Source organism: Chelonia mydas, chromosome 7 (genome assembly GCF_015237465.2).
Source record: "Chelonia mydas isolate rCheMyd1 chromosome 7, rCheMyd1.pri.v2, whole genome shotgun sequence".
Classification (NCBI taxonomy): Eukaryota; Metazoa; Chordata; order Testudines; family Cheloniidae; genus Chelonia; species Chelonia mydas.
This window is the reverse complement of record NC_057853.1, coordinates 122,997,883-123,012,151: the sequence shown is the minus strand read 5'-3', so window position 1 is coordinate 123,012,151 and position 14,269 is coordinate 122,997,883. Positions and strand designations below refer to the sequence as shown.

The 14,269-nt window shown below is 50.5% G+C and overlaps 1 protein-coding gene across 2 annotated transcripts in view; it reads left to right on the top strand.

Moving 5' to 3' along the window:
• Positions 1-14,269, top strand: part of HPSE2 (heparanase 2 (inactive)) — a 280,559-nt gene that overhangs the window by 14,048 nt on the left and 252,242 nt on the right. For both annotated transcript variants that reach the window (XM_043552473.1, XM_037905356.2), the window contains exon 3: positions 11,306-11,467. In XM_043552473.1, the coding sequence (XP_043408408.1) occupies positions 11,306-11,467 (162 nt within the window). The remainder of the gene's footprint in view (positions 1-11,305; positions 11,468-14,269) is intronic.

Below are 14,269 nucleotides of genomic sequence, written 5' to 3'. Positions count from 1 at the left end.
ATGTTTGTTAATATGTCTACGCTAGCACTTTTGTCAGTCGGGGTGTGAACAAAAGTTTTACAGATAGAAGCGCTGGTGTGGACAGCGGTAAGTTGGTGGGAGATGCTCTCCTGCCAGCATAGCCTCTGCTGCTCGTTAGGGATGTTTTAATTATGCCGACAGGAGAGCTCTCTCTTGTCGGCATGGAGCAGCTACATGAGCGACCTTACAGCGGTGCAGCGATGCTGCTGTAAGGTCTGTAGTATGGACATAGCCTGAGTAGCTAGCTGGAGGCTGTGAAAAGTGATATTAACATACAAGTATCACGTTTCACAGCAGCAGACTTACTAGCCAGCAAGTCTTAAAAAAAAAAAAAAAAAAAAGCAAAAGAAAAAACAACAAAAAATACAAGAACGTGCAAAGCACTTTATTTGTGTTTCTAGTCTGTTTAGGTCTAGTAAAGAATAGAAACAACTGTACATTATTTTTATTATTGCAAAAAACCCTACATAAATACATTACAATGATTTGGACATGTGCATTTTTGTTTGTTTTTCCTTAAGTTTAAGTATTTTATGAAAAAGTGTCAGAGCGGCCACCAGCAAGAGTTGGTGGCCGCACCCTGAGGCCACCAGAAATGCGATTAGAGAAGGGGTTCTCACAACACATCTCTCCCACTAACTGAGGTTAATATTCCTCTGCATTTCACAACTCCTTTGCAGCCTTTCAGGAAAAAATGCGCCCAGTCTATGTGCTTGACTATTCTGTTTGTAGCTTCTGCTCTAACTTCTAGATAACACTCCTTTCTCGGAGCCGGGAGCAGAACCCCAAAATCTTGATACCCAACATTCTCCTGCTGTCTTGCAAAGTGTGCCTTTCACACCCCTCTGTGGCTGTTCTACATACAGGATAACAGCCTGATTCCAGTACCAGTTACGGCTGTAACTCTGACAGAAGAGATCCGTGCTGAAGGATTTAAGTTCAAACTCTGCTGATGATCCATGCAGGGAAAAATAGTATGTGATTGATCGTGTAATTTTAAAGACTGCATGGTAATGCATGCTCACGTGGGGATAGAATTATGGTTGTACAGTCCATCTTAATTCTAGAATTTTCTAACAAATATCTTTCACCAGCACAAAATCCACATGGTTTTTTTTAAAGATGAAATTCATGGCTCTGTGCAAATCATTTTGAAAATAGGCAAGTTAGGTTATTCACGTAAAATCTTCTGCATCAGAAAGTAGGTGTCCTGAATGTTTGGTTCTGAAAGGCAGTATTGTTAACCCATAGCATTTAATATTCATGAGCCTGGCCCCCCAAAATCATGAGATTTTAAAAAAGTAATAAGCTTTGTGCTCTTTTTATTTGTCTTAGGGAGCATTCACTTCACGTTCTCCACAACCCTGAAGGCTAGAAACTTATTTTTAAATGTAAATTGAGATTCTCTTGCCATCTCTTGACTCCAGCAGCTGGGGCTTTAAGAAAAGCACAAAATATTGCCAGACTTGTGATAAAATCTTGAGTATTCACAACACCAATGTGTCAGCACCTTTGGAGGAGAGAGTTTCACATTTAGGGATACCCTGGGGCGAGAACACCCTGCTAGCAGCCTCTTCCTGTTTGAACTGAGGTCTAGCTAGCATGTGTGACGAAGTGGGACTGTTCTTAATGTTTCCTCTGAATAGTGTGGGGGTGCCTCAGTTTCCCCTAGGCAGTTCTTAAGTATCTAGGTGGTGGGGTAAGGGTGTACGATCACTGCAGAGCCCTAGAGGGCAGGTGTGTGCAGGGGTCTGGACACAGAGAATGGCCAACACCCTGTTTCCTGGCCACTGATGGCCTGGGCCCTTCCCCCCTGCAAGGTGAGAGCTAAAGGATTGGAGAACAAAGGAATCAGGTGACCTCTTGGCCTGGGAAAGGAACAAAGCCCAGAGGAGGAGGGTCTGGAGGGAGTTTCAGTTTGGGGCTGGCTGGAGACATGGAATGAAGGGCAGATGTGGTTGTCTGGCTCCCTGCCCCCCAAAATGGACCCAGCTGAGGGGTCCTGTTCTCTGCACCTGCAAGCTCTGTGTTAGACCATGTTCCTGTCGTCTAATAAACCTGCTGTTTTACTGGCTGGCTGAGAGTCCTGTCTGACTGCGGAGTTGGGGGGCAGGCCCCTCTGGCTTCCCCAGGAGCCCTGCCTGGGTGGACTAGCTGTGGGAAGCGCACGGAGGGGCAGAGGATGCTGAATGCTCCAAGGTCAGACCCAGGAAGGTGGAGCCGGGTGAGCTGTGTGTCCTGCAGACAGGCTGCTCCCCGAGAGGAGACTTCCCAGAGTCCTGCCTGGCTTCATGGGGAGCAGTTCCAGAGCATCGCCCGGGGACCCCGTGACAGCATGTCTCTGCTGATTGTAGCTGCAGAGTATTGCGCGGGGTATGGGAGGGAGTATCTCTTGGGCAGAATGGCCCCAAACTTTAGGGCTTTATACAGCAGGCTAAACCTAACACCCTGCACTCCGCCTGGAAACCCACAAGCGGAGAGTGCAAGTCACAGAACACTGGAGACGTGGAGGGCTGCCTGTGCTGGGCATGGGGCACTCTCACACCAAGTGGCCCCATGGTGCCTGCCGGCAGTCTGGCTGGGGTCTGTAGGGGCAGATCAGGGAATTGGCTACGTGGACGACTCCTGCGCTTGGGGCTGCAGTTGTGCGTGCACAGGTGGCAGGGTGACTGGCCTAGTCTTAATGCTGCCGTGCTGGGCCCAGGGAGGAAGGAGCTTCTGGCTGTCTCGCTACAGGGTCCGGCGGCAGGAGGGGTCATGCTGGTGAGGCGGGGAAGGGCAGGCAGGAAAGGGCAGGCGACAGGCTCAGGGGAAGGAGGCTGGGGCAGGAGGGGTCATGCTAGGAGGGGTGACTGCTGAGGGTGTGGGACAAAAGTGGAACGGGTGTAGGGGCCTGGGCAGGTGTGAGATGGCTGATGGAACAGAAGGGGGTAATGGAAAGCAGAGACAGAATGGCGGAGGCTGTTCCATGTCTCCTGCCCCCCGAGTCAGCAATCCCAGGGTGTCTCGGGTCTTCTGGAGATAAACAGGGGCTCCAGTTGCTGGGAACATCAAACCCGCACTGATAGTTCAGTTTGAAAAAGCTCCTGCTCCCCTTGCAGAGATTCTGATGAATTCTCCTGGGGGTTTGTGCCACGGCAGAGGCAGCAGGATGGTCAGCCCCCCAGCGACTGTGGATCTCCTGAGGCCTTCATGGTTCTCTGGGATCTGCTGGAGGCCAGGAACTGTCAGGGGAGGCTCTGTGCCTTGGCACTAACTCTGCAGCACCCTTTTCCTTTCTTGTCCCCAGTGAGCGTGGCTGCGCTGGCCGACACGCCACATGGCCTGGGGAGAAGAGAGGGCGGTGCTGCTTTGCGGTGTGGATAGGAGAGAGCGGTGTGCGTGAAGAATCTCCCCACATGGTTCCTCAGGGTGTGATGTGGGCCCTAGACGTTGGAGATGGGAAAGACCCATTAGGTCCCTTGGAGACTATGTGCCCGGGCCAGCGCACGAATGACCCCCATAATGTAATTTCGACTTGGTTCGGTGTTCTATCTGAAATGTCCTGAGCAATTTTGTTCATTAGCAAATTTTTTTTCACTTGTTTTTGTCACGTCCGCACCTACCATCTGTCTAATGGGAGGTGGGGATGGCGCTGTTTACATACAGGGTGTTACTCAAGGTAAGGATGGACTCCTCCTATTTCTTATCTCTAGTTTCTTCAGTTAGAAAGCTGTCTCATTATCAATATCAGTGGAAATTGCTCTGTGACCAGAAAGAATGGTACATCCTGGTTTGTTAGTTATTTACTGGTTGATGAGTGAGACAGCAGAATTTTCTGTGGATGTATTTGACTGATGCTAGTGTATACTCTAAAATTTTCTTAGAAAAATTTACTTTTTTACATGTTGTATACATCTTTCTATGTAGAAGAGCCTCATCTTCTGCTCAGAGAGTCAAACAAATAAGCACACAACACACACAAACTAAAATCTAAATCCATCCAAGTAACACTTGCCTCATGCTGGTAGCCAGCATAAACTACTTGTGATCCTAATTTTATACCAGTGTGTAGACAGTACAGTCACTGAGCACTTTATAAAATCCTGGACAGATAGATTAGAGAAATTGTTTAAACATTTTTAACTGTGGTGAGCTTTTTAAAAACTAGGTATTTTATATATTTTACAACTTGCAGTTTACTCATATGTTTCTCTGGTGACCAGTCAAACATAAGTTTGATCCCTGAAGGGTGTTTTACTTTCCATTGCCCCATCTTACTTATTTCCATAAACAGGGATGTTCATTTCTAACTAATGCGTTTGTGATGTTCCCCTCTGATGTTATCCAGACCGTTGATCTGCTGGGTCACTCCAATCCTTGACTCTGGGAGCCAACCTTACCCTGCTCTGCTGTGAGAACCCCCACTCCCTGGCTGGTCACGCACAGCCTCTGGCATGTAAGCTGCTCCCAGCTATGTGAGTGAGCACTTTTGGCCAGCCGCTGCTTGGATTGTGTAACCAAATGACACTAGCCAATCTCTCTGGTCCCAGACACAACCCTAGGAACCCCCGTCTTGCAGTGTCCAGTTATACCCGCTGGACGCTGCAAGCTTGTATGAGTTTGTCAATTTAACAAAGAAATTGATATGCACCAGGCTTGTTATCCCATGGGGAATTTCTGACACGCTTCAAACCAAATGCACTGCTTCAGGTAGAATAAACAGATAGATTTTAGGTGATTATAAGTCAAAGCACAAGAAGTCAGATTTGGTCAAATGAAATAAAAGCAAAACGCATTCTAAGCTGATCTTAACACTTTCAATGCCCTTACAAACTTAGATGCTTCTCACCACAGGCTGGCTGGTTGCCCTTCAGCCAGGCTCTCCCCTTTGATCAGCGCTTTAGTCGCTTGGTGGTGGTGTCTGTAGGTGTAGGTGGAAGAGAGAGGAAGAGCATGGCAAACGTCTCTCCCTTTTATCATGTCCTTTCTTCCCTCTTGGCTTTGCCCCCCCTTTCAGAATCAGGTGAGCATTACCTCATCACAGTTCCAAACTGACCAGAGGAAGCGGGGTGTGTCCCTCAAGAGTCTAACAGGTTCTTTTGTTGCTGCCTAGGCCAGTGTCCTTTGTTCCTGTGAGGCTGGGCTGGGTTTGTCCCATACATGCCCTGATGAGGTGTGGACTGCCTCTGTGCTCTTGGAGAGTTTTTGCCTGCACTTATTTTAAGCCAGGAGGGTACATTTTCAACCTCAAAACTACATACATGAAATTATAACCTATAACATTACTATAACGTTGCTGTAACAACACTGCTCAGTGCATCACAAGCCTTCCGAAGACACCTGACATGACAAACTTTGCACTGGATACCACGCAATCATATTATAAGGATGAACATGGGCGTGCTGCGTGTTGCCTCGAAGTACAGAGCATCACAGCGTTATACAGTTTTCTTTAAAAATCACATGGTAAGACTGAAAGTGTATAGCAAGTGTATTGTGGATAATGGTTAATGCAGACACTTGTTAACTGTGAATGTTTTAGTCTTGTAGAGATGTATTGGCCCAGATCCCCAGGGACAGCCAAGGAATACACAGAACAATTCAAAAACAGCCTTTATACAAGGGTTTCTTTCAGCTTCCTTTATGGTCCTTGGTCTGGGGCTGCTTGTGTGCTGGTCTGGCTCCCTTGAGGAAATGAGAGGAGCCTGAAGGATGTTCTAATTTACAGCAGCTACCAATGACCCCAAGAGGCCGTTCCATCAGGTGGGATGTGGGGCCCTCCTGGCCATGCCCCTTTGCTCCTATGCAGGCTGCAGGGAGGATGGTGCAGTAGAAGCCTCTGGCCTGCTCTACACCACCAGCATCCTGTGGTCTGTTAGGCTGGCTGTAGGGCAGAGTGGCTGAGGAGCTGTGTCATTATTTGGTCTGGTTTTGTTTTCTGTTGCAGTGTGTAGGGTGGTCACTCTCTGCTTTCGATCCTTAATCAGAGATAACAAATACCTTCCTCACAGGTTCCTGATCATCTCATTAGCCCCCCAGCATGGTGTAGTCAGTCTATATGTTGGTAGCTGCATGGTGCTAGAATTCCTACCGGAGAAGTAACTCTCCGTGGGGTGTGCTTGGGTGCAAAGGCCCTGCCAAGGGGCTAGGGAGCAGGGAGGCTATTTGCCGAGCAGTGATACTGCATCACCTGTTGCCCTCAGTGCAGGGAGTGCAGCATAGGCCAGGCATATGGGGAACGTGGCCGGGATCAGCTAGCAAGAGTTACCTTCTCATGGGGGAGATGACTCAGTCTTGGTGGAACTGAGCTAGGAACCAGGACCATGTTGGGGCGAGAGGACATGCTGTCTGTGAGGAGCCCCTCTTGCTTTATTTGGCACTCTGGCCACAGTATGCCTTTGGATTTTGCCTTCATTTGTAAAAAGAACAGGAGTACTTGTGGCACCTTAGAGACCAACCAATTTATTTGAGCATAAGCTTTCGTGAGCTACAGCTCACTGCATCGGATGCATGAATCATTTGTGTGACCCCCCAATCCCATGGATAGTTTTGTCCTGTAATCAGCCGCAGCTCACCTGACCTGCCACACGGGTGTGCTCCCTTCATACTGCATTTGCACGGCTGTTACATGAGTGATTCTACTGTACAGAGTACACAAAGCACCGCACGAGCTGTGTGATCAAACGTCCCAGGGCTGGGGACTGCCCATGGGTACTGGTGAAAGAGAGCCAGCTTCAAAGTGAATTGTTTTGTTGTGATATAAAAAGTCTAAGGCACTTCAAATGACTTTCTTTGCAGGGAGGCAGGGTAGGTGAGATAATATCTTTTATTGGCCCAACTTCTGCTGGTGAGAGAGACAAGCTTTCAAGCCACACTGGGGCAAGCTGGGTTTTTTAACTGAAGCAAAATGACTGTCTAGCACAGGCTGTCCATTGAATGGGCAGTGAGCATGCCAGTCCCCTTCCTCTTCCCCCACCCACCCGAGCCTGCCCCTCTCCAGGAGGCTGCTTCCCAGTGGGCTCCTATAATCTGTGTCTGATTTCGCTAACTTTTATGCAGTTGGTCTAATATAAATTAAGTCCTTTAACGTGTGTTAAATGCAAAATCCCCATGTTTGTGCAGGTTCAGTGCAGCCTTTTTATCATAAAAAAGGGACGGAAACGTTAACTGCCCTGCATTTCATGTAGGGTATGTTAGTACCTTGAGCAGCCTCCCTAATCCTTCAAACCCCTAAATTACTGATGTACTCATTTAGATTTGAACCTGTTTGAAGTGGGCACTGTCAGTCTGAGTTTGTGCAGCGCCTAGCACAATGGGATCCAACCCTGAGTGAGGCCTTTAGGTGCTGCTGTTCTAGAAATAATAAAAAGAAAAGGAGTACTTGTGGCACCTTAGAGACTAACATTTATTTGAGCATAAGCTTTCGTGGGCTACAGCTCACTTCAAATAAATGTGTTAGTCTCTAAGGTGCCACAAGTCCTCCTGTTCTTTTTGCAGATACAGACTAACACGGCTGCTACTCTGAAACTAGAAATAATAAGTAACTCCTCTGCAAAGAGCTACACCCACTAGGGCACTGTACTGGTAAGAGTGAGACGTGCAGGCAATATGGTGCGATCCTGGTGGTCACAGAACTTTAACTTTTCATTCTCTGGCCGTTTGGGCTGACCAACTCTTCCTCCAGGTCGTGACCTAGCCTGGCGACTTTGTCCCTGGGAGATGTCATTCCTGGGAAACTCCCAGAAGCACCTGGAAGAGGAAAAAAAGCAACTTCTTTGAAAAGTAAGGTGTAGACACACTAGTGGGACACGGCAGCCACCTGCTGATCAGAAGAGTCAAGGAGAGCACCCAGGAGGACGCCTTTGCCCACAGTTTCTGCAGGCCGTTGCGGGTTTTAGAGCTGTGCCACCGGCAAGGAGGAGGTGGATGACTGGTGCCTACAGTGCAACGGACACTGGTCTCAGCCCTGCCTGTGCAAAGCGCTGCCCGCCAAAACCAAAGAGGGGCTCACCGAGGCAGAGGAATCCACCCCAGCCCTGGAAGGACGTGCTCTCGCCTGCGCTGGCAGAGTGCGGGCAGGCGCCCGGGTGGCTTGGGCGAGCGGCCAGCAGCAGGCAGCGTGGTGAAAGTGCAGCGGCTCTTCCGGCGCCGGACGGGAGGGGGAAGGTTCCGTGGCGGCTGGGGCAGATGGCAGTTGTGGGGCCACAGTGCTCTGGGTTGGGTCTGGGTGGGGGCTGGGGTCAGGTGGGAGGGCTACAGGGGAAAGTCTTGGGCCCTAGGGTGTGTGTGGAGGTGGAAGGCATTGGGGGAATGGGGCTCACAGGTAGGGAATGGGGGTTTCTGAGTGGAGGGAGGGGATGGGGCAGTTGAGGGTGGGGATGACAAGCAGGGAGTGGGGGATCCCTGTAAGGAGTTTAGGGGTAGGAGACACTTGGGGATCGGGAGTCACAGGCAGGGGTGGGGTCCCTGGGGGAGTGTGGCGGGTCCCTGTGGGGAGTTTAGGGGTAGGAGAAAGTTGGGGGTGGGGTTCACAGGCAGGGGGTGGGGTCCCTGGGGGAGTGTGGGGGCCACAGGCAGTGGGAGGGGGTTCTCTGTGCGGAGTTTAGGGGTAGGACACAGTTGCGGGTAGGGGTCACAGGCAGGGGATGGGGTCCCAGGGGATCATGGGGTTCCTGTGAAGAGTTAGGGAGCAGGAGACAGTTGCGGGGGGTCACAACAGCAGGGGTCTGGGGCCCTTGGGGAAGGGTGCAGGCTGGTAGTGGAGGAGTCTTCGTGCCTGGCAGCTAAAGTGCCTACAGTGCTTGCCTGGCCATGGCCCGCAGCCCATGACCAGGGCCTACATCAGGACCAGAGACTGCTACGTGGCTCTCCAGAGTTTCCTCCATGGGGCCACAGCTCAGGAGCCCTGGAGGAGCAATTCCAATCCAACATCTCCAGAACTGATCCCTGCCCCCTGGCAGACAAAGTCTCACGAGGGGCGCCTGACCCTGTGATAATGGAGATCCTCCGTGTCTCCTTCAAGCAAGAAAAGCTGCCAGGGACCCGGGAGCGTGCAGGCATCCTGCCAGCCCTGAGGGAGCTCTGCATCCTCCCGGTGCCCAGGAAGCTTAGAGAGCAGGTGGCACAAGAGGAAGTGGAGACCCATCTCCACTGACCAAAAGTGAACTAGAGCTCTGTCAAGAGATGGCACCTCCTAGCGCCATGCCACCGCCGGGGACTCAGTGCTGATTTGGAGGGAAGATGGCCCCTTTCATGAATAACCAGCAACACTTCCTTCAGCACCCCCGTGTCCCTTGTAGCTCTCCATCCAAGCACTAATGTGAGCCCCATCTTGCTTAGCTTGTGAGCCTGGGTGGTCAGAGGACAAGATGGCTTGGGTGCACAGCATGGCAGGCCTGGGGCCCCAGAGGGGTCTCTGTACAGCTGGGTTTGCCTCCTGATATTGGTGGTGGCCCGAGATCTGCACAGTGCTGGGCTCACAGTTGAACTCTAGCTGGAAAACATCAACATGAAGAGTAACAGGTTCAATTGGTTCTTCCGAATAGGGGTTGAGGAGCAATAGGCTCCTGCAGGAAGGGACTACAGGGGGAGCAGAGGGTGGGGGTAAAACTCTGAGGTTCTCCACATTGTGCAAACTTTGCCCCAGTTAAACTTCTGTGGAGTGAGCCACAGGAAACCTGATAGATCCGCAAACTGTCAGGACCCCCCCTTCCCGCCTTAATTCCTGACAGAGAGGTGGGGCACTGAAGGGCCAAGGTGTGCCCCCAGCCAGCCCACCCCTTGCACTCTGATCCCAACCCCTGGATGGCTTGCCACAGGGTCCTGGAACAGGATGGAATGAGGCTGCAAAGGCAGCCATCCCCTATCCTTGCTCTTCTGCAGTTGGACAGGGAAGATCACAGCAGCTCTCAGGGGCACAACTCTGCCAAATGTCAATAAGATGGATCCCAAAGCTGCTTGGTTACCTGTCCAAGGCCTGCAGTCACGCCCAGTACAAAATGGGATGGCTACAGGCTGGGCAGAGTCTGCATGTAATGACCCTACCGGAAACACTAGGGCACTAAGCAAACAATGGTATCTAGCCCTGCAAGATAAGGGCAGGGGTGCAGGGAAGGCTCTCCGCTCTGACCACCTGGTGCTTCTGATATGCAATCTGTAACGCTGTACTGGAATTGCAGAGTAAATAGTAGTAGGGGACACATTCTGCTAGACCAACAAGTGGATCAGAACACAAGCTCTTTGGGGTCCAAAGGTGCCACCCTACAGGGCTTTATTTTTGGAAAGGACTGTGCGTTTGATAAGATAAAAAATAGACCGAGTAAAACACAGCCGTCTGTAACGCTGCGAGAATCTCCAGCTTTCCTGGCTTATTGTAATGGCCAGCGAGCCAGGTGGGCTGAACCTGTGGTATCCGAGTGCATTATGAGGTAACTCAGCTCGGCAAGCGGTCCACACAGAGACCTGCACTTTCACTTTCTCCCCCTGTCCGGAAGCACGTAGGAGAAGCTATATAGCTTATTTTTCTCTTCTTCTTTTTCCTTTCCCTTTGCTTCCAAGTCTCCACAGCAGGCAAGTAGTTTTGTGGGTGTGTGTGATGGGAAGGCTATGTCATGATCAACAATATGACCCGTACAGTATTGATATGGAGAGAAACAAAGGGCTAACGAAGTATCAGCACTGCATTCTTGATGTGCGGGGAGCAAGGATGGGACGGTGCCAAGGGAGCTGTTCCCAGGGTTATACTCTGTACAGATTTAATCCAAGGTTTGAAAGTTGCACTAAGGATGAATAGTGCTGGAGCAGAGACGTTGAGCCGAATCCCTCCCTGGTGTATCTGGTGGTAAGGGAAAGCAGTGGCCTTACACCAGGGAGGCATTTAGCTCACTGCAGTTATCGCTGGCAAAGAAACCAGAAACAAGGAGACATGATATAAACATTGGGAGACTTTAGACAAAACTTTCCAGTGAAGGAAGGGTAATAATTGTGAGTTAGAGTGATAAACTGCCAGGGGGCCAGCCACTCCAAGGGGGGTGGGATAGGCTGCTGCATTAGAGAGAGTGGCTTGACATTCTAGCGGGAGATAAGAAGTGAGGTCTGCAGATGATCTAGGGCTTGAGCTGAGAAGGTAAATGGGGTGGATGGGCCCCAGGGGGGTTGCCCCTTGGCTTGCATTTTGTATGATCGGGTAATGTTTATTGGTTGTAGTGTTGGCTGGTTCAGAGTCAAGCATCTGGCTCCTTTGGGTGGAACTGAAAGCTGAGTTTTGTCCGTCTCCCTTTTTCTCTCTTTCCTCTCCCTCTAGACATTGTCCGCAGCGACATTGCCCTGGATAAGCAGAAAGGCTGTAAGATTGCCCAGCACCCAGACATTATGTTGGAACTGCAGCGAGAAAAGGCAGCTCAGATGCATTTGGTTTTGTTGAAGGAGCAGTTCTCAAACACCTACAGCAACCTCACGGTAACAGGTAAGGCTGCAAGGTCAGCTCTGGCCCCAGGAGCCATGGCTAGCTAGTAGGTATTCGAAAGCCAGCTGACACTCCAGTACTGTGCCAACAAACATCTACCTGGCTTAGGAAAGGAAAGTCTGAGAAGTGTCTCCTCCCTTTGATTAAAGAAACACTGTCAGGTCACAGTGGGCTGATACAGAAGTTTTCCAAAAAACAGGGTTTGCAAAACCAAAAGCCAACACAAAAGTTTCCATTAAATGTAAACATTTCTGTGGGAACAACTCGAGAAAAAGGCAAACAAACAGCATCGATAGTGACACTCAAATTCAATTGTTCAAATTCTTTTTTGCTTTGATAAACTCGGGTGTTACAAACAGCACGTACGAGCTGCAGCCTTCACTGTGGAGTGGCTCGGAAACCGTACTGAGTCAGCATGCCTGTCTCTGTAGCCTGACCGTGTCTCTTCGGTTGTTCTACCAGCGACGCTGAGTGTCTGGGTATATGGGATTTGCTAAGTGTGATAGAGGGGCTGTGAAGACTCTTGTAGGTGGCAGCTCCAGGGTGCCTGGTACACGGGGGGCCAGCTCGCTATGCAGAAGGCAGTGGAAAGTGAAGTGTTGTAGAGATCTCCCTGTTAACCATCCATGTCAGATGGGGCTGCAGCAATTACTAAATTTGGATCTAAGCTGCGGCTCTTCTTTTTCCCCGCTCAGAGCATGCACTTTGCATGAACCCAGTAAATATTAAAGAGCAAATATAAAATGATAATGGCCCAGACGGAGCTGAGACAATGCTCTATTCCTGGTAACGTTTGCATTAGCTTGGGAATAGAACCTCGAGAGACAGAAGGGGTTGCCATGTTATGGACACACATTAAAAGGCTTATGAAGGGCTCAGGTCTCCAGGCAATGAGGGGTAGAGAAGAGGGACCCCAGCAGCCCACAGTGATCTCTCTATCACCACAGGAGAATAAACCAAAGACACTTCAAGAAGGAATTAATTAAATCAAGCCAGGGCTGCAGAGCCCTTCCTCCCACCCCCGTTATTGGGGAGGGTGAAGGAGGCCACTCAGCTGTTGGGATGCTGCAGGCCCCAATGGGGTGGCTGAGGATGGCCCCTGCCTGTGGTGGGTCTGGTCGACTCCCCGGGGTGGAAGGGAGAGAGAAGGCAGCGGAGACTGGTGCCGTCGGTGCCCCCTGGTGTATTCCCAGCCTGAACACCCCCTCCCCCTCAAAAAATAAAATTCCTCCAGAAAAGGTGGGGGGCTGTAAAGAGGCCCAGACCCCTCTCTGTTGCCATCTTGCTGTCAGTTCCCAGCCCTGTAACTCAAACAGCTGGAGGAGCTGGAGCTGGCAGTGAGCTCAGGGCCCCCGGACGCACTGGCTGTATTGGGGCTGGTAGTGCACCTGGGACCCCACGCAAAGAGGCTGCGGGCACTGGCAGTGAGATTTGCCCCCAGGGCCTGTGGTGCCGAGGCTGCGAATGTGGCTGAAGCACACATTGTCCCTGAAAGCCCGGCATTTACGTGGGCTTGTCAGAGCCATTTCTCGTTCTCGGTAACCTAATCTGCTTGGCGGTTTGTTCCCAGTACAACTGTTGGAATCAGCATTGTCCGCTTTTCCCCTGACAACTTGCTTACTTTCCACTAAACACATTTTCCTGAGAGACGAGGCTCTCCCTCCTTCCCAGGCTGCTTCAAAGCGCTCTCAGGCTTTGCTCGCAGAGGTGCTGCCTTGGTGATCAGTTCTGCTCGTAGCCTTTCCGTGTGTGTTGATAGGAGAGTTCAGAAGGTTTCGGCTCCAGGTGTCCTGGAGGAGACGGAGTAATTTCACTTGAATACCAGGAGTAAAACTATTTTAATGGCCTTTAACTCCCTTTGAATTTGAGCAGCGCAGCTTCATAATTGTTATGAAGTTTAATCTTTGATTTCATAGACATAGCCTGAGAACACAGACTCCAGACTCTTAACTGGAGCTAGACTAACGTGTGTAAATATTTCCCTTCTCTGTGATAGATTTTGTCTTTTTGGAGTGGGCTGCGAGGGTCGGACATCTGCGGTAGAGGGACCTTCCTTATCTTCAGAATCCAAACACGTAGAATGTGTTTGAGGGGGTTCTTTGCTCTGCACAGCTCTTTGTTAGGGGCTTGGTCACCAAGCAAGATCGAATTGGACACAGATTTACTCTGGTAGGGATGGTTAAATGGGCTAGCCCCTAGGTATGGAATATCCAGTGGGCGCTCTGCCCACATAGGTTCAATTCCTGGGTGATCTGACTTTGCCTGCCATCCGTCCGTAAACGGAGTTCCATGCAGTCTGCTGTGGCTGAAGGTGCCACAGTGCTCCCTTCATTTTCTCCCTCCCTCCAAGAACACTTATCAAGGATGCCTCTCTATTGGGAGAGGGAGTGCATCTACATGACCAGATAGCCCAAGGCTCCTGGTCCCTCCAGGAATCCAGGATGCACATCAACCTGCTTGAGCTTTGTGCAGTCCACAAGGCATGCAAGATATTTCTACACATTGCCTGGTCCATGCATGTTCAGGTCAGATCAGGCGACATGAGCTCTGCCTAGTGTATAAACAAGCAGGGAGGAGCGAGATCCATTCCATTCTGCAGGAAGATGGGCCAGCTCCGGAACTGGTGCATCCAGCATCAGAACACGCTTTCGCAGTTCCCGTTCCGGGGTAACGAACTCCCTAGCAGCCAGCTGCTGCGAGTGCTTGTACAGGGATTACAAGGGGGAACTCCACCTGTTGACAGTGCAGCAAATCTTTCACCAAAGGGGTGACCCATTGTAAGATCTCTTGGGAACCCAGTGG